Source organism: Nomascus leucogenys, chromosome 5, assembly GCF_006542625.1.
Source record: "Nomascus leucogenys isolate Asia chromosome 5, Asia_NLE_v1, whole genome shotgun sequence".
NCBI classification, from domain to species: Eukaryota; Metazoa; Chordata; class Mammalia; order Primates; family Hylobatidae; genus Nomascus; species Nomascus leucogenys.
Window position 1 is genome coordinate 54,382,777 of NC_044385.1, and position 22,746 is coordinate 54,405,522.

Here is a 22,746-nt window from a genome sequence, read left to right on the forward strand (position 1 = left end):
AAAAAAATTGTTCAAAGATGTTCTTAGCTTCCAAAAGAATAAGCAATTTTATCAAAGATTTTTCAAGCCAGTTGTTTCTTGCTAGAGGGGCTCAAAAACATTCCCAGATCTGGTAAATTGCTTTTTTTCATCTGATGTACAATAAGAACCTTTCTAAAGTCTTCTTTAATTTGGTACCAAGGAAGCCTACCAAAGATGTATTATATTTTTTCCACTATGGCTTCCCTGAACTATGCTGTAAAGTAGAAGGTTTCCTAAGCGCTCATCATCTGGCTGGAAACTCGGTATGTGTGCTTGGGGACTAGGGGATGGGGATAAAGAAGAGGCAGCATTGAAGTCTTCATAAGCCATATTCTCATCACTCACTTCTGTTTTTTGTTGTTTTTTTTTTTGAGATGGAGTCTCACTCTGTCGCCCAGGCTGGAGTGCAGCGGCGCCATCTCGGCTCACTGAAAGCTCCGCCTCCCGGGTTCACACCATTCTCCTGCCTCAGCCTCCCGAGTAGGTGGGACTACAGGCACCCGCCACCACAACCGGCTCATCTTTTGTATTTTTAGTAGAGATGGGTTTCACTGTGTTAGCCAGGATGGTCTCAATCTCCTGACCTTGTGATCCGCCCGCCTCGGCCTCCCAAAGTGCTGGATTACAGGTGTGAGCCACCGCACCCGGCACCTCTGTTTAATGAAGTAATGAATATCTAGCAAAACCAACACTGAGAAAGTATCAGGTTAAAATCCAAGACAAAGCCCATAACAGTAACCCATTAATCAGTATATCATAAAAACCTGAGTTGTGTCCTTCAGAAGGTACTAAGGGAGGTGCACCTGTGTGCGCTTCCTGTGTGTTTTTCCTCCTATGTGATATGGTTTGGATGTCTGTCCCCGCCAAATCTCATGTTGAAATGTGATTCCAAATGTTGGAAGTAGGGCCTGGTGGGAGGTGACTGGGTCATGGGGGTAGATCCTTCATGAATGGTTTAGCACCATCTCCATGGTGATAAGTGAGTTCATGCTCACTTAGTTCACAAGAGATCTGGTTGTTCAAAAGTCTGGGACCTCCCCTGACTCTCACTCCCACTCTCACCATGTGACATGCTGGCTCCCCAGTGCCTTCTGCTATGATTGTAAGCTTCCTGAGGCCTCACCAGAAGCAGATACCAGCACCATGCCTCCTGTACAGCCTGCAGAACCATGAGCCAATCAAGTCTTTTTTCTTTAGAAATTACCCAGCCTCGGGTATTTATTTACAGCATCGCAAAAAATGGGCTAATACACTGTGTATTTGTATGCACGTGTATCTAGGACTCTGTGGTAAGAAAGGGCACACATTTCCACCCATTACCAGAGAAAACAGGAGCAAGAAGGAGACTGACAAATCCAGTCAACATATAAAAAGGAGTGAGGAAGGAGAAGGAGGGGAGGAAGTCAATACACCTAAGAAGCCAACCCTTTCTTAACTGTGCCTGCCTTCCTGGGTTTACCTTGCTCTGTTTTAGAGTCCACTCAATAGCCTGTGCTTTGTCTTCAAGGAAATCCATCTGAGGCATCATTTCTACCTGCACACTGCAGAAATCAATTCTGTACAACTTCCTCCTTTTGCTAAATCCCTGAGATGCTGCCTATAAATTCAAAAAATTTCAAGCATCAACAATAACCCCTACCCCCACCCTAGAACTTAGTTATGAACATCTGTTGTTTACAAGGGTTCGGGCTGAGAGCTGCCAGACTTGTTCTGCAACCTCTACTTTAACACAGAGGCTGCCAGGGAGGGATGTCTGAATTTCATGCAAGGATGCCCTGTCCCGACTGCTTAAGCAGGAATCAGCAAACACAGCTCAGCATCCTACTGTTGAAGATAATCCTAGCTTGTTCGATTCGTTTTCTAATCCTGGCTCTTTAACCAGCTGCACCCTAAATATATTAAGAAGCAGAACTGTGCTCATTGATTCTCCCTGAATTTAAAACCCAAGGAGCAATGACAGTGGAGATGTATAAAAGGAGGAGCTAGCAGAAAAGATGAACCTATTTCAACTCTGAAAAACCCAAACCCTACTTTTTTCTCATTCTCTCTAAATCTTCCATTAACAATGAGTCCTTCCCATGTCACACTGTTTCTTTTCAACGTGTGATACTTCTGTGCAGCGTAGGAATTAGATATTAAAGTCTTTACGTCAATTAACCAGGGAGCAAATCTAATTGAGAACATAACTATACTATCTTTTACCTTTCCCTGACTGAACCAAGTACAAGTCCCTCCTGAGTATTCCACCTTTCTTCTTTTCTTGGTGACTACTGGAACCTGCTTTAAATGGGGTGCTATTTTTAAATTCCTGTGCACATGTGTTCTTATTATTCTCTCTCAGCCTGCTCAATTTTCCCCATTTCAATTATAAAAGCATGTATGGCAGAGACTGTCTTTTCTTCTTATCTTGTAAACCCTCCCTCTTAACACAGTCAGCTCCCAATAAGATGACACAGCTTTTGCCTTGAAAAGAGAACTGGATCAAAGTAAATTCATTTAATTGGCTGCGAATTCCTGAGAATTAAAAATCCCAAGAACACATTGCCTACTAGTAGTTAGACACATTGCTTCCTGTGTCTGCTACAGAATTATTATGGGGTTTACAGGAGCAGAGAAAAGGAAAACTAAAAGCTCCCTGCACACTAGCACTGTTGTCAAGGAACGTGATCACTACTGTCTTTGCTCCATGGAGCTGAAAGCCTGAGGTGTGGCCTGCTGACATTCCAGTGGCAGATCCTAGGAGACACAGGAAACTCTCGGGAGTCTCCAACATCCTCCCAATTGCTCACAAAAGCATATTTTGCTTCTGACCTGCCCTCTTATCATTCCCTACCCTAAAAGGAAGATATAAAGCCATTTATGCAGAAGCTTGGGAGCTTCTGTTTGGCCTCATGAAACAAACAACCCAGTAAACCACATACTGTTATGTTCATGACTAAGGTTTGTACTGCACTGGCCCTTGATGGTAGATACTGCAGGAGGCTGAATAGGACTGGCCTTCTTTTATTTGCCCAAGTCAAAATTGGGACCTGTGGGCCTCAACAGTATATCTTTATAGAAACTCAGCAATTTGGCAATAGGGCTAACTATTAACTCCAAGAGGACGAGAAAATCAGAGAGTGGTTGTATGACAAATGTCCTCCTCTTCATGATTATGAGCCTGGATCTAAAAGTAACCCACCCAGGTTGAACTATATGACACCTTACAGAACAAAACATACAATTGCTGAGTTTTTATAGGGACTGACCATGCAATTACACAGAGTCACATAATTGCCTATGTCCTGTTCAATGTAGCTGTACCATAAAAATCAGGGTAGGGGACGAATTTATCGTTCATGAGGGCCCACAGGGGTCTGAAGAAAATAGAAACTGACATATTACCCAGCCAGGCTTAGGAATACTTAACCCTGCACAAGGAATGACTAGTGCATCTAATATACCAGTGTTTTACCCAGTACAGCTGTGCTCAGGCCCAAATCCTGAGGATAGGGATAATAGTTGCTACTACTTACATTTACTATGTGCCAAGCACTGTCCTAAGTGTTTCACATATTATTAATTCACTTAACCAGCATAACAACTCCATAAGGTAGTTATGAATATTATCTTCATTTTGCAAACGAGGATACTGAGGTGATTAAAACCTTTCATCTAAAATCACACAGCAAGTAAGTGGGGGAAATCCAGGATTGTGAACCCAGGAAATCTGGTTCCCAGAACTTATGATCTTAACTATCAGGGTTGACTCTTCTGCGGCTGATCTTAACTATCAGGGTTGACTCTTCCTGATAATTATATCAGCCACCATTTATTGAGCATCCATTAAGTCACAGACATTAGCTAGTGCTGTATATACATTATATATATCCTTAGAAGAACCCTTCAAGGTAAGTATTACTGTCAACATTTCACAGGTAAGAAACTGAGGCTAACAGGGGTTAAGTGACTTGCTTAAGGTCACAAGCTAGCAGTAGAAGAGACAAGATTCAGACCCAAGTTTTTCTAGCTCAAAGCTCTAGTTTTTTCCACACAAAGTCACAAAGCTTCCCAAAGAACTTTTAACTGAATGCTTTCTCTCTTCCAAAGACTGGATCACCCTGTCTTGCTGATTCCCAGATGGCCTTCTTGCGTCTCTTCCATTCTGCTTTACCCATGTGTGAGAAGTCCTCCCAACTCTTCCTCCAAAAAGGACTCAACCATGATCTAAGGTTCTACATGAACTGGGCCCATGCAAAACACACCAAAGAACCTTCTGTTAATTTCTGAACAAAGGCATCTTGAGCCATGGAGAAGGGAAGCCAACCCTTGCAACACCAGATGCTACATCTGGGCAAAATCTTTCCTGAGGGAACAAACAGCTCCCAAATATGTCCAAAATGAGTAAGTGACGCACTGGTCCCAGGAAGTCAGGGGTTCTCCCTCCCGGGAGCTTCATGTTTCCTGGTGCTTTCCTTCTCAAGGTCACTCCATAAGTCAATGGGGAACTTTCTGGCCTTCCACCCTTTTCTGATTTGCAACCACAACTATAACATTTTCCATGGCCAACTGACTCTATGCTTTTCAACCCAATGCTATCCTGTGAGACTGGTGAATGACTTTGAACTCAACTCCAGGGAAGGAACCCATCCGCGGTAGTGATGTAACTACAGAGATGGTGCACATTCAAATACTGGGCCTGAAGCCGAGAACACAGGCTCTACAATAATTTTTCTTTAATTAATTGTGTGACTAACCTCCCACTGAAAGGAGTATTGCAGGTTGAATGTCTACCAAATTCTTAAGATACCTAGGCCCTGCTCCCTCACATCGCTTCCGATAGTGACACAACTGATAACCAGCCAAACAAGAAAGTGTACTTTCTATGTCTACCTCCTTGATATTCTGCTAATTTAATATTAGTGAAAATAGGAGATTGTCTTACTCTTCTCTATGTCCAGTACTAAACCCAATTCCTGATACATAATTAGGTTCCCAAAATATATACTCAATGATACACAAATAAATATATCATTTAAATTCCTTTATACTCTCTGTAATCTGAGTATCACAGATGACACAAAGGAAGTTTCCCCTTTGTTCTTCTAAACCCTTACTATTGGAAATCACAAATATTTCCACAGTTTCAACCATCCCCTCTCTGTGCACATGTGCAAATCTCTACCAACAGCCAAAAAATCTTTTTAGCTCTGCATACAGCCATTCATTTTGTCAGCTACTAGAAATTTCAGCTTCAATACTCTTCCAACACCTTAAACTTAAAATCCAAAACCAAATTTCTCATATTTTACCCCTTCAAAAACAATTCCTTCTCCTAACTTCTGTTAAAAAAACTTCTAGATTTCAGCTGGGCACAGTGGCTTATGCCTGTAATCCCCGCACTTTGGGAGGCCAAGATGTGCGGATCACCTGAGGTCAGGAGTTCGAGACCAACCTGACCAACATGGAGAAGCCCCGTCTCTACTAAAAATACAAAATTAGCTTGGCCTGGTGGCGCATGCCTGTAATCCCAACTACTCAGGAGGCTGAGGCAGGAGAATAGCTTGAACCTGGGAGGCAGAGGTTGGGGTGAGCTGAGATTGTGCCATTGCACTCCAGCCTGGGCAACAAGAGCGAAACTCCGTCTAAAAAAAAAAACCAAACAACAACAACAACAACAAAAACCCAAAAAAGCCCCTCTATTTCTTTTAAAGATACCATTAATTTATCAATCACCCAAGTCAAAAAGACACTTTACAGACCTCTTTCTTTTATGCTTCCAAGCTCACTTGAAACCTGAATCCCATCAGTCAGCAATTCCTGTAGATTCTTCCTGCACCAGGTGCTTTCCATCTGTCTCTAGACTGTAAGCTCTAGGAGTACAGGGGTGGGTATCTGGCATGTGTCTGGCACATGGTAAGAAGATATAGATTTGCTAAATGGACAGAAGGATAAATTCCTCTTCTTTTCATTCCTACCATCCCAAACTAATTTAGATCCTTATGATCTACTGCAGCAACTGGTTTCCTTGGTCTCATGTTTCTTGTCATTTAGCAAACTACCACTAGGTTAATCTTCCTTAATCAGAGTTCATACCTATTTAAACCATCAGTGGTTTCCAGTGTCTATTGCATAGAGCCAAATCTCTAATCAAGAGTCAAGGCCCTCCACAATACAAACCTATCTACCTTTGTCCACTTCTTCCATATCCACTTATTCTCCCAGCTAAACCAGTCTACTCACTGTACCTCAAAAGTGCTTTGTTCTTTCTTCTAGCTGTGCCCCTTTTTCCTAGAATATCTTCCCCTCCCTCTCAAGAGCCATTTTCTTTAAAGCTTTGTTCAAATCTCATTTCCTTACTGAAGTTTCCTGTCTACATCAACTGAGCCTCATCTCTTCTGCAGCATATACTTAGTACTTACTACATATAGCCTTATGTTGAAGATTTGTATTCTTGTATTTGAATTTAATTTCTCCCTGACTAGATTATAATTTCATATGGGAAATAACTACTCCTTTTATTTCTTTGGATCTCTGTCTTCTAAGAGTTTAGAACAAAACCTCTAAAATAGTCAACAAAGATGTGTTGAGGAGAGAAAGAAGCTGGGAGAAACGCTGAAAAGATATTGACAGTGGGTTATAAAATAGCAGAAGGTCTCTGCAAGGAACACAGCAGGACCGAAATGTAGAAGTATTGCTCTAAAAACTCAACAGAAAAAAAAGCTACCTAAAAAAATGAGCTATTAAAAGCAGGAGATCAAAACCAAGTGAGCTATGACTGAAAGGTAATTTACAAAAAATCTATTTAAAAAAAAAAAAACAGCCAACGCATTATCAATTAGAGTCCTGCTGGGCCATATTAACACAGATTCCACTTAAAGGAGACAATCAAAGGCTCAGCAACAAATAGGAATATATTTATGCTCTTCAAGGAGCCAAAGAAAATGCAAGAACATCTTCCCTAGAAAGGCTTCCTACCCTCGCATAACACTTTATCACTGCTCTTAATCAAACCAGGCTGACAGAATTTCAGACATTAGCAGGGTCTTCCCACAATTCACAGGGATGGGGGAAGCCATGTTACCTGTCTTAAACAAAGCAGAATAACGTAGGGTCAAATAATCGCTACAGTTCTATCTGCGGCATCTCTCATTCTCTGGGGGAAGGAGAAAGAAGGAGAGGGATGGAACCAGAGGGTCAGACTGCAATGGAGTCAGAACTGTGCAGGCTTTAATGAGGATGTCTGCACTGAGCACAATGTGGGAGAGGACAAAAGGTGAGCAGGAGCAGAGCAGAGTAGGAAGCAAAGCCAAAGGGTGACAGCGTAATGGCTTCCAGGGGAGGAGGTGTCCAAAAGACGAAGAAAGCAGTTCAGCAGCGTCCATCCCTAAATGCAATCACTTAGAACTGTAAGAAAATAACCAACCTAATCCAGTATGAGTGGCTGAAACCTAGCCAGGGTAAGAAAGTGGCCTGGAAAAGGGTGAGATGAATCCATGTGGACCGAATTCAGCCCTGGCCAACCTGCTGCATCCCAAGTTGAATAGTTTCCACGTCCCTGAGATGGGTCTGTCCAGAGTTGCTGCTGGCAGCTGCTCTCCTGGCAGTACAGGAAGACAAATTCATGGCATTGCTAGCCCAACAGCTGCTACAGCTCCGGGGGAGGTGATGAGTGCCCGCTGAGATGTTCTGGGCAGAGAATGAACTATTCTGGGACCAGTCCTAGAGTCAGCAAAATCAAGGCTACAGTTCACCGACTGAATGAAAATACAGTACTATTGTCACTCCAGAGACCCGGGAAACCAAGAGCACTTTCTCTGTCCCAGCTTCTTTGAATTCCATTGATTCTTGCCCTCACACTTGGCCCCATCTTGTCTATTTCCAAGGGTATGACCTCAGTTTCAGCCCACATTAACCTCACCACTGGACTCCTTTCTTAACAGGTCCTCCTCCTTCCAATCTCTCTGCTCCAATTGATCATATGCATCGTTGCCATAGTTACCCTGCAAAAGCACAGCTATAATTATGTTCCTTGCTCAAAAACTATCAATGGTCTCCCATGCTTACAGAATAAAGTCCAAACCCTGTCGCCTGGCATTCATAGACCTCTTTAATCTTCTGGCCCCTAACTTTTCCAGGTTTATTTCACTATTACATTTACAATTCCTGTTCTTCAGCAAAACAGATGAGTTATCCACCAGCCTTTGTTCTCACTTCTGTTAGCCTTTTCTAATACTGCTCTCTCTATCTAAAATGCCTCCTTTCCCAACTTTTCACCTTCTTTCTACAACTTCTCCATTGTCTCAACTGTATTAAGCTTAAAGGATCAACGCCTAGCATTGGCACTTTAATTTTTTCATCTCCCATCCATTGAACTTGACCTCCCTAAAGCCCTCTCCAGTCCCCCAGTCAGAAGAAATCTCTCTTCTTTGTGCACCTGTGGCACTCTGTATAGATGGGTGGCCATGGTCTTTCTACACTTGTCCTTTCATACACCATGGCAGATGCTGCTGATTGTCCCCCAATATTTCCCCTTCTTCTATATTAATAGAAACTCTATAGTCACCCAGAACAATAACTACACTTCCCAGCCTCCCTTGCAGTTCAGCATAACCATGTGACTAAGTTCTGGCCAGTCAGATATGAGTTGAAGAGGTGTGTGTGCCACTTCCAGAGTGCACCTTTAAAAATTAAGGCCATACCTGCCCCTTGTCCTGTTGCCTTTTCCTACTGGCTGGAATGAGAACATGGTGGCAGTGAGCCATCTTGGGTCATACAGAAAAGGATAACACTCTCGGGATGGAATAAGAAGCCTGACAGCCCTGGACGGCTAACACCTAGACTATGATGACATCAGAGAGAAATCAACCTCTATCTTGTGTATGCCATTATTACTTGGGGTCTATTACATCAGCCAAACTTATATCTTTACCAAATCAGACATGCCTAAGATGCCTTTCCTATGCCAAAATGTCAAATTTTCAGTTGCCAGCAAATGTTTCAAGCTTGTCTTAGTGATGCTGACTGCCAGGTACCAATTCTGTTTCAGCAGGATAGTTGTCTCTGCACAGCAATGCTTGTGCTGTGCACACATTTTAACACTTGGTTATCATCTTTTGCAACACAAAAATGAGTGGAAATGGAAAAACAAAAGTGCTGTTAGTAATGTTGCATTGAGAAGTAGAGGTCTCATCATTGTACTAAGATAAGGGCAGAACTCATCAGCTACGTGGACTCTTTAGGTATTCACTGAACTTGAGCAGGCAGGCCATGAGTTTAATTGTGGAAAAACAAACAGAACTAAAGACAAGGTATACAATGCTAAAAATATATCCGGTGAGGGATAATTCGGAATTTCACATACACACTTATTTATAATAATAGAACCTACCTACCCCACATAAAACTGTAGTTAGACATTCAACCATTTGACTTCTGGATACACTTCTAGGAATAAATTATGCATGAAAGTAGGATGTTGCCTGAGCCTCTCTTATTGAGTTTCTCACCACCTTGCGTGTATAAAATGCATTCGTACATATGTTCTATCTCCTCTTCTACCAGGCTGTACCATATGAAATTGCCATTTTGCCTTACAAAAAAACCCAGCAATTTCATATGTTTCACCCTAAGAGATTGAAAACATTTGGGTTTGGGGCTCGTTTTAGTCATCTTTGCATCTCTCACAATACCTTATACATGAGAGAGTATCAGTAAGAAATTGCTCTTACAGATCTTCTACTTAAAACACTTCTAGTTCCATCGGACACCACTTTCCCACCTTACCTTCTATCCTTTGCCTTAAAAAACAAAACAATTCTCTCTCTCTCTCTTCAGGTAGCTTTTGCTTCTCCTCATAGTAACTTTTACTACCAATGCATAACTTTTATTCTCTAAGCCTGGGGTCCTGGATTTAGCTCTTTGTTCTCCTCTTTCTCTTCCCTGAATTCATATACTTTCATCTCTTCCACAATCACTTTTACCCCGAAGATTCTGCTAGCTATCCCCAGTCATAACCTCTTACCTCAGCAGTATGCCATCTCTACCTGGATACCTGATGGCCTCGTACTGCTCCACACCCAAAATGTTCAAAGTAGGATCACCATTCAAGACAGATCTTCCCTCAACACCCCTACTTCTATTGTGAATGCCACAATTCTTCTAGGTCACCAGGGTAGAGACACTGGGTAACCTCTGACTATTATGGTTCTATGCTTTATCCAGTCAGTTATCCAGTCCTATTTAGTTTCTTGAATACCTTCTGAATATATTCCTACTTCCTTTCCACTCCCCCTACTTTTTTTTTTTTTGCTCTTACTTTGTGTGTAGATTACCCCGAAACCTTCCTCCTGGCCTTCTCTTTTCCTCATGTCTCTCTCCCCACCTAAGAACCCAGAGGACCCAATAAAATGCTGCCACACCCAATCTGAACTTCTCTGCTTGCTATCAAAGAGCTATCATTTGGGGTCTACTCTACTTATTTAACCTTATTTTCCACTGCTCTTGAAAACAGCTGCATTCTCATAGCTCTACTGAAGCTCTTTTCACATTATACTATTTACATAGCCCTTTTCCCTGTTAACCAGGGATTTTTTTTTTTTTTTTAGACACAGGGTCTCACTCTGTCACCCAGGCTGGTGTGCAGTGGTGCAGTCGTAGCTCACTGTAGCCTCCAACTCCTGGGGTGAAGCGATCTTCCCACCTCCCGAGAATCTAGGACTACAGGCGTGCATCATCATGCTGGGCTAATTTTTTATTTTTTGTAGAGATGGGTTCTTGCTATGTTGCCTAGGCTGGTCTCAAACTCCTGGCCTCAGGAGATCCTCCCATCTTACCCTCTCAAAGTGCTGGGATTACAGGCATAAGTCACCATGCTCCGCTTAAACAGGAATTCCTAAGTTTATGTTAGTTCCTATAGGAATCAACACAGAGCACAGTACTCAGTAGGTATTTAAAAGGAATTTGTTGAATAAGTAGACTGACTGTTACTCAGAATATGATCAGGCAGGAAGCTACTGGAGTAAACGAGCTATAAAGTGGAAAAGTTGCCCTCTTCCAGGTTCGTGTGCCACCTTGTATTAAATACTTTCCTTCCACAACACTTACCCCGACTTTAAATTACATATCTAATTGTGTGATTTGTTAAATGCTCATTTCTTCATCTAAGTGCTAAGTGGAAGAGGCAGTTTGTTCCCTGCTACACTCCAAGGCACAAAGGAGTTCAAGGAATGTGCAATGGAAATCAGTTAGATGAATGTGTTAGGAATCTTCCCTTTAATAAAGCTGGATCCCACACTAGCCCCTACACCCTCTCATCACCAAATATTCCTGCTTCCTCTCACCTGTACCTGCTGTTCTCTCCTCTGCTACACAAATCTACCTCTCAAGCCTAGGTCCCACCTGCTTCATGACAACTTTGCAGACTATTCCAGAACCTTTAACCATCTCTGATCTCTCATCAGATCTATGTTGTACACAACACCAATGATCTCTTAATGAGATCATTACTGCTTTATGCTCTAATTGCTTCCTGTATTCAAAATCTTCTCTCCAACCACATAATGACTCCCTAAACTTCTCTTGTATTTTCCAATGCCTTGTACAAGCACAGAACTGGTCAGTCAATAAATACTCACTGGTTATTTGAGGAAAAAATGTTGCCAAGTACCATCTTTATCAGAAAATAAATCAATTCTTCTAAACTTGGAGAAATCACCCTATTCCTAGTATGTGATCTTAATTAGAACAATTCAGATGACTTGGAGATTAACACATCTGAACCTTAATTTGTAACAAATACGTCCATAAGCTGAGAATATGATATAGTACTAAAAATCAAATGCTATTTTAAATTTAGGATGAGATTACCAACAGAATAAATCCAACTTTGAATCATTTTCTAAAGCAAATGATTCCTCCCCTAAGTCTTCATTTATCACATACTAAAATAACATTTTATTATCAGATGATTCTCTTATCATAAAGAGAATAAGACTTGGGAAAGATAAGAAACTCTGAGGAAAAAAACATCTGGAGGAAATTCTCATTCTGGCTTATTTTGAGATGTCATGTTCTCCTCAACCTTAACCCCATCTTCATTGCACAGAGCTGGCTTTTAAAGGATAATTTGTGTCCTGCATTATTAAGACAATAAACAGAAATAGAAAATGGGGAAAATAAGATACACTTGGCACTAATTCTTAAATTCATTCATTCATTTATTTATTCCACAATATTTAGTGAGCATCTACTATACACCACATATTACACTAGGCACTGTGGGACACTAGAAGATCAAACAAACTTACACAGTCCACTAAGAGAAGATAACAGAAGGTAGATAGTGCTGAATGCCCTAAGAGAGGAACAAATAAAATGCTGTAAGAATTCAGAAGATGGAGAACTTTCTTCCTTCTGGGAGAATCAGGAAAATTTCCTGGAACAGGGAGCACCTGAGATGGGTCTTAAGACATGGGCATGGCTTAGACATGCAAAGATGGAAAGACTGACCACATAACCTCAAATAACAGGATGCCAGTGACCCACTGGAATGAATGTTCTGTTTGGCTTGGGTATAGTGGAACAGAAACAAGAAATAAGGTTGGAAAGCTGTTTGAGGCTTTCCAGATGTAGAGGGGCTTAAAGACCAAGCCAAAAGCATGCACCTTTGTGAATGGAACAGCATTTCCCAAATGTCAATGTGCACACAAATCACACGCTATGTTGTGGGATCTTGTTATAGTAGGACTGGAGTAGGACCTGAGATTCTGCATTTCTAACAGTACAGATGATGCTGACACTGAGAAACTACAATTTGATATCAAAAACATAGATGGGCTGGGTGTGGTGGCTCACACCTATAATTCCAGCACTTTGGAAGGATGAGGTGGGAGGATCACTTAAGGCCAGGAGTTCGAGACCAAACTGGGCAACATAGCGAAACCCTGTCTCTACAAAAATTAAAATAAAATAAAATAAAAATAGCTGGGTATGATGGTGCACACCTGCAGTCCCAGCTACTCAGGAGGTAGGCTGAGGCAAGAGGATCACTAGAGCCCAAGAGTTTGAGGCTGCAGTGAGCCAAGATCATGCTATTGTACTTCAGCCTGGCTGACAGAGCAAGGCCTTATCTCTAAAAATAATAATAATCATAATAAAAAGAACATAGACAATGGAGAGACATTGAAAGTTTTGCAGAAAGAAACTCTCTGATCGCCACTGTGTTCCAGGAAGATTAACTCCGATCACAATGGAGCAGACAGATTGGAATGGAGAGAAACTGTAGACCAAGCTTGTCCAACCCACGGACTGTGGGCTGCATGGGGGCCAGGATGGCTTTGAATGCAGCCCAACAGAAATTTGTAAACTTTCTTAAAATATTATGAGGGTTTTTTTGCAATTTTTTTAAGCTCATCAGCTATTGCATTAGCATATTTTATGGGTGGCCCAAGACAATTCTTCTTCTTCCAATGTGGCCCAGGGAGACCAAAAGATTGGATACCCCTGCTGTGGACTGTTATCCTCAATGCTGGCTGTTCATTAGAATCACCTGGGAAGCTTTTACACCACCCTGTTACCCAGGCCTCACTCCCAGAGATTCTCATTTAATTGGTCTGGAGTGTGGCCCAGATTTCTGTATTTTTTTTAAAGTTCTCCAGGGAATTCTAATATGCAGCCAGGGTTGAAAATCTCTGCTATAGAAGATATGGTAAATACTGCAATCATTCAGGCAAAAAAGATGATGATCTAAACTAGGGCAATGGCTCTGGGAACCAAGTGAAGGGGCCAGCTGTATAAAATAAAGTAAATGTAGAAGAAATAGACCTTAGCAACTGCCTAGACAGGGATTTAGATATAAGGGCCTCAGCATCATTTATTTCTTCTAATTAAAGACAGTTTGGTGAAATGGTTAAAAATATAGACCCTGGAGCCAGACTGCCTGGGTTTGAATTCCAGCTCTACTATTTACTAGGGGTGTGTGAGTGTGTGTGTGTGTGTGAGAGAGAGAGAGATATTAAGATAGACCCTGAGTTAAGCCCCTTAACCTTTTTATGCCTCAGTTTCCTCATCTATAAATTGGGGATAATAACAACCGTCATATGGAGTTGTTGCTGGGATTAAGCAAGCTAACATATGTGTAAAGCCCTTAGTAGCATGCCTGGCAACAGAGCTATAAACAGGTTTGCTGTTATTATTAGCATGGTTCATCATCTACTCTCATCTCTACGAAATGTTGAATTGCACATAAGACTGATCTGGAAAACGAGAAGTCCTCGAGGGCTTTCAACCAATCTAAAGCCAGGGGCTCCTGAATCCAGCTGGGTCTAAGTGGGGTACCCTGCCCCCCTCCACCCTGGACCCCATTCCAAGGTCTCAGAGAGTAACAGCCACAGAGCCCCTACTTGAATTGCTGGTCCTTGGTGCTGCGTGTCTTGGCCAGGAAGCGTTCTGCCAGCTTCTCCAGGTTGCGGGAGTAGTCCATCTCAATCTCTGCCTTCTTTCGGAAGAAGTCCTGGAGGTCCTGCAACAGTTGCACCCGAAGCTCACACTGCTGGTCCAGGCATTTCATCTGCTCTGTGAGCTGAGCACGGATCTCTACAAAAAAAAACAAGAGAAGACAGTCAGAAAGACAGCCCTAAATAAACCACCATGCATGCCAATATTCACCCACCTTCTATTTATTTATTCCCCCTGCCCTGGGAAATTGAAAGCCCTGAACAAAAAAGCCTAAAGTCTAAACTGGCCATACAATGTGAGGCACCTCCAAAAATGCCAACCCTTTTTACACCATTAAAGAACATTGTGAACCAGGAATCTGCTGAATCACTTAGGAGAAGCTGCTTATTAGAAATAATAACATTCCTATCTACCATTTATATTACTATGTTTCTAGTGGCACAGAGCCAGAATCTGGGTTGTCTTCTGGCAGAGGGCCCAAATGAATTATCACCCCAACCATCCTCTGAGGGAGGTACTACCTCATCCCCATTTTAAAAATGAGAAAATGGAGTTTCGAAGAAGTCAAACTTTTAAGTGGTGAAGCTGGGATTCAAACCCCAAGAGACTGACTTTAGAGCCCATGCTCCTACTTTTTGCATTTTTCCCCATCATTTCAAAATGTTGTTTAGCATCTTCATGAAGTAGGATGAAGGTCAGGATATTTTAATGGAGATAGAAAGAAAATCTCCCAATGTCAAATGATAGCAATCAAAACAAAACAAGCACAATAACCTCTGGGCAAGCAAACCATTCACTGTCAATCAGAGTTCACAGTTTCCAATATCACAGAATGAAAATCATTTTTTAAGACGACTTGGAAAGAGATTTTTTTTCACTAACAAATATCACTCATATCTGTGTTGATTAATCTTCATAGATGCTGAAGTGCCTCTATAGTGTCATAGCTAGAAATACTTCTGGTTAAGCTCTAGCATGCAGATTTCTGGCTGGTCAGGGTCCTTATATGGAGCTAGCAAACACTCTCTCTGGAATTGCTGCAAAGGCAGCTACAGATGCGACCAGATCTGCCTCAAATGCAGCACTGCATTTGTTACTGACAAGAGACCTGGCACTCACAGGAAGCAGTCTGCCAAAACCAGACTGATTTTCAGCTCAGAGAAGGCTTGCAGCATGTATCCTGCTGAAGTTATGTCCCAATCCCCATCTGAGTCAGAATGGAGCCATTTCTTTCATCCTTTCCCTCTGCAAGCCTGCTCAGCTCCAAACGCATTAGGATGTGACAGTGACTCCAATCCCACAGAAAAGGAGCACCTATACTATGCCTTTCTTTATGCGTGCCCCAAATTCATTCCCAAATAGTACAGTTGTAACAATGCTTTCTGTCTATGCTATGTAATGCTATGTAATGCACCATTATGGGGAGAGGGGGTCTAGAGTTTTCACATGAGCTGCAGATAAATCAGAGGCAAATCAGGATCAGAACTGTGATGCTGAAATGTTCTTGAAGCAATGAGGATGGGTAAATGGTGCATTTAGCTTTGCCTTAAAGTAGTTGAGGCTCCACAATCTGTCCCCATCTACATTTTTGTTTCTGTTTTTACAAATATCAATGTCCTTTGCAGATGATCTCAGGTGATCTGTAAGCGCAATTCTCACCCTCTTCATCCTCATCTCTCTCCCTGTCAACCACCAATGCCAACCAGCCCTGCAGTAACCTCACCTGAACTGAAACTGAGCTCCGGAGGATTGTTTCAAGCAGACAGAAGGCTGTGCAGAAAAGCTGCCTACCTAATCACTCATCAAAGCTCTCTTGTTCTGTGTTTTACAGAGTCTGATTACAAGGGTATTGGGGGTAAAGATCTGCAGAGGTTATGTCAGGCATCTGGTTCTTGCCAGGGATTTCTGGGTCTCTTAAAGGGAACAGCCCTTGTTGAGACTATTCCTGTAGGCATCTGTGCCCCTTCAATATATTAGTGAAAAGCTGATAGTAATAGTCATTGGGTGGGCAGACTGTACATTGAGAAGGCATTCAGAATGCTTACTAATATTACTTAAATTTCATCCATTAAGTAAGAACCAAGACCTTTTTAGGGTGGAAAGGCTTTCCAGGTACTGAATCAGTAACAGATGTACAGGGGATATGGATGGGCAGTAAGGCTGTCAGGTCCCTCTGAGTCCCCTGTAATGCACTTAAGAATTTACCTCAGTAATCTCACTCACCAGGGGAATAGAAAGGAACAGTTAGTTGGATGACACCCACTCTCTGCCAAAAAGAGAGAGGACAAGGCAAAATCCCATGAAGTTCCAGAAGTAGGCCACTCCAGAGTTAGCCTGTCCAAGGAACAAGTACTTAATAGGAGGCCTCTGAGATACGTGATTTAATATAAGAAACCCCCAAGCACATCCAGCCAGCAAGGAATTCCAGCCTGATTTTGCAGGTGCCTCAATGAGGGCAGCACAGTATATGCTGCATCACAGGTACTCCCTCTGGAACCCTGAAGGGAAGGGAGCATGTGTTTATTGAATACATTTTATGGGCCTTTCTATATATCATCTCATTTAATTCTCACAGGTAGTCTGTAAGGTATCCACAATTATCCTGATTACACTAAGGAGAAAACTGAAGTAAGACTCTTTAAGTAAGTTACCAAAGGGCCAACACCTATGCAAGTGAAGCTGGAGCTAAATTAAGATTTGTCTGACTTGTCAAAGAGGTTAATAGTAGGTCAGAGAAACAAAAACAAGAGAAATAGAACACCAGTTTGGAGTCTCTGAAAGTATCTCTGGGTAAATCACAGTGACCATGACTCTTACTCCTGGAACATCGCCTTTTCCACTTTCCAGCTGAGGGTTGATTCAGGCCCCTAAGACAGGTTTGGACTTGCCCACCGACTGATCAGCTAGCTATGTGTCAATCTGTCCACAACCAGACTGGATCCCTTCCCCACTTCCTAGATCTACTCTACAGGACAGCTTAGGGGGAAGTGCTTTTCTTGTCCTTTGAGTACAGCCTGAGGTTTACCAGGAAGCCCAGAGGACAGAGACAGTGAGAAAGCAATATCCCCACCCCTGATCCAGGAAAAAAAAGAGGCTCTGTTAATAGATACCACCTGCCAGTGTGGTTTATTTGTGATATGACACCACGAGCATCTCCCCTCCCTCACTACTGGCCAAAAAGAAGAAGAGGAAGAAGAAGAAGGAGGAGAAGGAAGGAAGAAAAGGAGGTGGAGAAGGAGAAGGAAAAGGAGGAGAAAGAAAAAGAAGAAAGAGAATGAAGAAGGAAGAAGGAAATAGAAGAAAGAAGAAGATGCCTCCCTTGTTACCATCTTCAAAGCATCCATACAGGCATTAAGGGAAATTCTAACTACTCTCACTCTTAGGCGTACAGCTCCAAGACAGAACAATTGTTCTATCCAGGGCAAAATGTGCTGCCTTAGGCGCTGCTGCTGCTGCTGCTCCTACAAAGACAAACAATGGTCCCCAAGAAGGCAGCTATGCTGGCCCCAGTCCCCGTTCATGCACACAAGGGGCAGGAAACAATGGGCCACTGAATACCAGCACTCCTGGGCCATGTGCCCAGGCTGGAGGCCCCTCTGAACCCTGGCCTATCAACAAACAAAAGGGCAGAAAGAAGAAAGAGGCAATTTAAACACATAGAGAAACTCCTCACAGTTCCCTCGTGTGTTTAGGCGATCATGCATGTGCACATTATGTGTGCACACTCAAAGACTCACACCACTCATACCACTTACACCATGCTTCACGATACCAACTCAAGAAGGCTTTACACATCTGGTTTACAGTTGGATGAGAATTCTTGGGAGCTGTGGAGATGGTGGGGTCCTTGCCAGTTCCTTCCCTAGAAATACATAGGAAGAAGCCAAGCTCTCACTTTCTAGAAGCAGCTATATCTTAGGGGTACAAAAGAATTCCCTGGCTATTCACAAAGCCAAAGTACTAAGGTCGCCATGAGCCACCTGGAGTGATATATACCCCCAAACAGCCTCCCCTGAGCGCCCAGTAGAGCCCATTTATTCAGCAAATCTTACTGAGCCTCTCCTGTATGGAGGCACTGTGCTAGGTGATGGTGACAAAGGAGGAAAAGACAGGTCTAAGCCCTGTCTAAAGAGGCATGGCTTGACAAAGAAGAGAAACGACAAGAGAACACAAAAAGTCCTATTGTTTCTGCTTTAAATATTCTTTATTATAACAAAGCTGTGGTAATAAGCCCCAACCTGAAGATCTAAGATTTAAAAATCATCAATAGTGGAAAGAAATCACATAACAGGGCTAAGAAAAATCCAATGTCCTCTAACATTTTTTCTTATTATGTTTTTTAAAAATGACACTTGAATAAAAATTGCAGCTTCCCTTGCAAGAGGAACCCAATTTTTTTAAAAGGTTCCTGAGAATCAGAGTTGACCTCTGGTTGATATTTCATGAAAAGATTCAAGACAAATTTAAACCTCCCTGTTTTGAAATTAAGATAGTGATGATTGTTGCTCAACCTTGTGAATATGTTTAAAAAATTGAATTGTACACTTTAAAAGAGTGAATTTTACAGTATGTGAATTATATCTCACTGAAAAACACAGATTAAAAAATTTAACCCCACCACATAGCATATTCTGTTGAGCACCATCTGCCAGTGAAGGGGAAAATAACCCAACAAACAGGAACCAAAAGGAGGAACGGATTCTTGGTTTCCATTTCCCCGTGTGTATGAATTAGACGAATTCTGCATTGACTATTCCTAAAGCAAATCTTGGAAGCTGCCCCTCTGGGCCGTAGGCTTGGCCATGACATTGAACTCCACTGGCAGATCACCATTTCCAAAGGATGTCAGATAAAGACCTGCCAGGGAGTGTTTTTATATGTGAATTCAAATCCAGGATCACCAGACACACCCATGAAGCTTCCCCTGGGAAATGCTGCCTCCTTGTCCATGCTTGGCCACAGCTGAGACACTAACTACACTCGTCCTAGTATTTAGAAAGAGGCTTATCTCCTTTTTAGAAAGATGCTGAAGGGTCTCAATAAACATGCAACTGGAAGAAAAACCAGCCCTAATAGGATACTGATCATTTAACAAAAACAGGCAGGGCCCTGCCACACTGACAATCATGTAGACTCCAAATTACAACACCTGCCAATGCAGATGACACAGTCCTCTGAAAACTGCCCTCACTTCAGAGAACATCCAGGGAATTCACCAGTCAGCAGAGTACAGGGGGTGAGGGAGTGGGGGTGTTCAGCCTATTGCTTTCAATCCAGAGATCCCTTTCTTTCCTCCTTTCAAAATTCATCTTCTTCAGGAATTTTCTCTGATTAAGTCATGAATACCACATTTCTAAGGAGAAAATGGGGGAGGAAGGGCAGGCCAGGAGACAGATGTAATCTTTCAGGAGCGTCACACAGTCATGTCCTTCCTTTCTCCTTGATGTGCCAGCACCCAGGGGGCAGGAGCTGCATCTCCCACAGGCTCTGTTGCCAGCACGCGGAGCAGAAGATCAGCCTACACTCCCCACTGGGAACCTGGTCTGACTGCCGGTCTTTTTCCACCCAATCTGCCTCACCTGCTTTTAGCCCCTTCACAAACACATGATGTCACCTCAGCCATCTCAGGAATATTAATTCCTAGTACCTTTCCAGAGAATGTTACATAAGAATACAATTGAGGCTTTCAGGCTCTACCCTCCGTATCTCTTACCAAGACTTCTTATCGCAACAGTAATCAGCCCCTCTCAAAACTGTTCCTCACGAAACAAAATACCAGAATGCCCTGCCAAGTCTTGCTCTCTACTCTGCTAGTTTGCCTTTCTATGAACTTAGTAAAGGGAGGACTCAAAACTCCTTGCTGGACAGATGCGAGAACCAAAGCTCAGAGCAGCAAAGGGGATTGACCAAGATCACACAGCTATTTAGTTGCAGATCCAAAACTGAAATCCAAGTCGCTGAGTTCCCAATGTCCTTTCTTACTTTTACTTACTCTTATTGCAAACATCTATTTGAGTGCCTTCCAGGTGCTCTGGGAATACAGACAAAAAGTACTTCCTCAAAGTTAGCAGGGTAGTGGAGAAGAAAGAAGAAAAAAATGGTAACAAACAAGGTTAAATAATAATAAACAAATGAGTATGCGCACAGAGCAGAGAGAGAGACACAGCACCACCCTCAATGTGTTATATGTGCTATAACACATCTTCAGTGACTGACATTACTTATCTATGAGTAGTCAGTTTCCAAGAAAAGGCCATCAAGATACTTTCAGTAAACTAGGAAACAGCAAATATTCTTCCTCAAAGAGTGTGACTGATAGTCTTTTTCCGCATTACTTTACTCTATTAAGCAAGGCACAAACCAGGCCAGGCACAGTGGCTCACGCCTGTAATCCCGGGACTTTGGGAGGCTGAGGTGGTCCGATCACTAGAGCTCAGGAGTTCGAGACCAGCGTGGGCAACATGGCCAAATCCCATCTCTATAAAAAATTGTTTAAAGTTAGCTGAGAGTGGTGGTGCATGCCTTTAGTCCCAGCTACTTGGGAGGCTGAGGTGGGAGGATTGCTTGAGCCCAGGAGGTCAAGGCCACAGTGAGCCGTGATTGTGCCACTATACTCCAGCCTGGGTGACAGAGCAAAACCCTGTCAAAAAAATAAATAAATAAGCACAACCAACCAACAAATAGCTATTGTTTCTGAAATAATTGTTTTTCATTCCTTATATCCATGTTTTCCCCACTCTTGGTCCACATGCTTTCAGTAAAACTGATTCCACCCCTGCCCTCTCCAAAGATAGTGTGCTTTCTGAAATCCAGGCCTTGGCTGGGAGATGGAAGACCTGGGGACAAAGAGAGTGTGACACTGCCACTGCCATCTTGCTACCGTGAGTGGAAAGCCCATTTGAGAATGGAGTTGGCCCAGAGAAGCAGAGCTGAGAGATGGGGAGAAGGAAACACGAGTTTCTGAATGAAGTCATGATGAGAAGCCAGCTCTATCCCTGGACCTTTCAGTCACACAAGTCAATTCATTCAATTTTCGCCTAAAACACTTTGCCTTAGGCCAGGCACAGTGGCTCACACCTGTAATCCTAGCACTTTGGGAGGCCCAGACGGGAGGACTGCTTGAAGCCGGAAGTCTGAGACCAGCCTGGTCAACATAGCGAGACCTCATCTCAAAAAATAAAATAAATAAAAAAAATATAAAAAAGAAACAAACAAAAAAACCACTTTGCCTTGGATTTTTGGTCCCTTGCAAAGGGGCTGTAATGGATAAAGTGAGGATTTCTGAAGTATGAAGGTCCCTGTTCTCAAGAACTTACAATCTAATTGTGAAAACATGATCCAAATATACATTTCAAAATTTTACATAACAATTCATATTACATAATTGCACAAGATATATAACTATATAGTATAGAAATCATGTTATTGTATACTATAAGGACATGAAATTAAGAATAAATACTACAATTAAAGTGTTGAAAGCTCAGGAAGATCGGTGGGGAATCCCGTTACTAAAGTCAGGCTTCTGGAGGTAGTCTAAACTTCTTGAAGAGAAGAAATTTGGTCGAGCATGGTGGCTCACACCTGTAATCCCAGCACTTCGTGAGGCTGAGGCAGGCAGATCACGAGGTCAGGAGTTTGAGACCAGCCTGGCCAACATGGTGAAATCCCGTCACTACTAAAGATACAAAAAATTAGCCAGGGATGGCGGTGCACACCTGTAATCCTAGCTACTTGGGAGGATGAGGCAGGAGAATCGCTTGAACCCAGGAGGCAGAGGTTACAGTGAGCTGAGATCACACCATTGCACTCCAGCATGGGCGACAGGGAGAGACTCCGTCTCAAAAAAATAAAATAAAAAAAGAAGAATAAATTTGTCTGTTCAGTTGACTAATGTACTTGTGGGACCCAGAACAACACCTAGCATTATAGTAGGCCTCCAAGTTTGTGGAAGGAAGGCAGGAGAGGAGAAAGAGAAAGAGAGAAAGGGGAGGAAACAGAAATCTGAAGTAGTATTCTGAGGAAGGGTAGGATTTCAGTAAATGAAGGGTGAGGACAGGATATTCCAGAGTAACAGAAAACGTACACCAAGAGATGGGAATGTTTGAGTGTGGCCTCTCTGTGGGGTAGGGAGGAGGATGTCCTTACTGGAACAAAAGGTGGCACTGAGGCTTGGTCAAAGATAAAGGTGAAAGGGGAGGAATAGCTCCAAAGGCCAATAGAGTAGTTTGGATCTCAAGCAGCCAGAAATGGAGCTGGTAAAAGTTTGTGTCATGATGAATGTAATAA

General features: G+C 42.5%; 1 protein-coding gene across 6 annotated transcripts in view; it reads right to left on the bottom strand.

Annotated features, from left to right (window-relative positions):
* Positions 1–22,746, bottom strand: part of SRGAP2 (SLIT-ROBO Rho GTPase activating protein 2) — a 256,002-nt gene that overhangs the window by 136,749 nt on the left and 96,507 nt on the right. For all 6 annotated transcript variants that reach the window (XM_030813102.1, XM_030813101.1, XM_030813103.1 and 3 more), the window contains exon 3: positions 14,403–14,595. In XM_030813102.1, the coding sequence (XP_030668962.1) occupies positions 14,403–14,595 (193 nt within the window). The remainder of the gene's footprint in view (positions 1–14,402; positions 14,596–22,746) is intronic.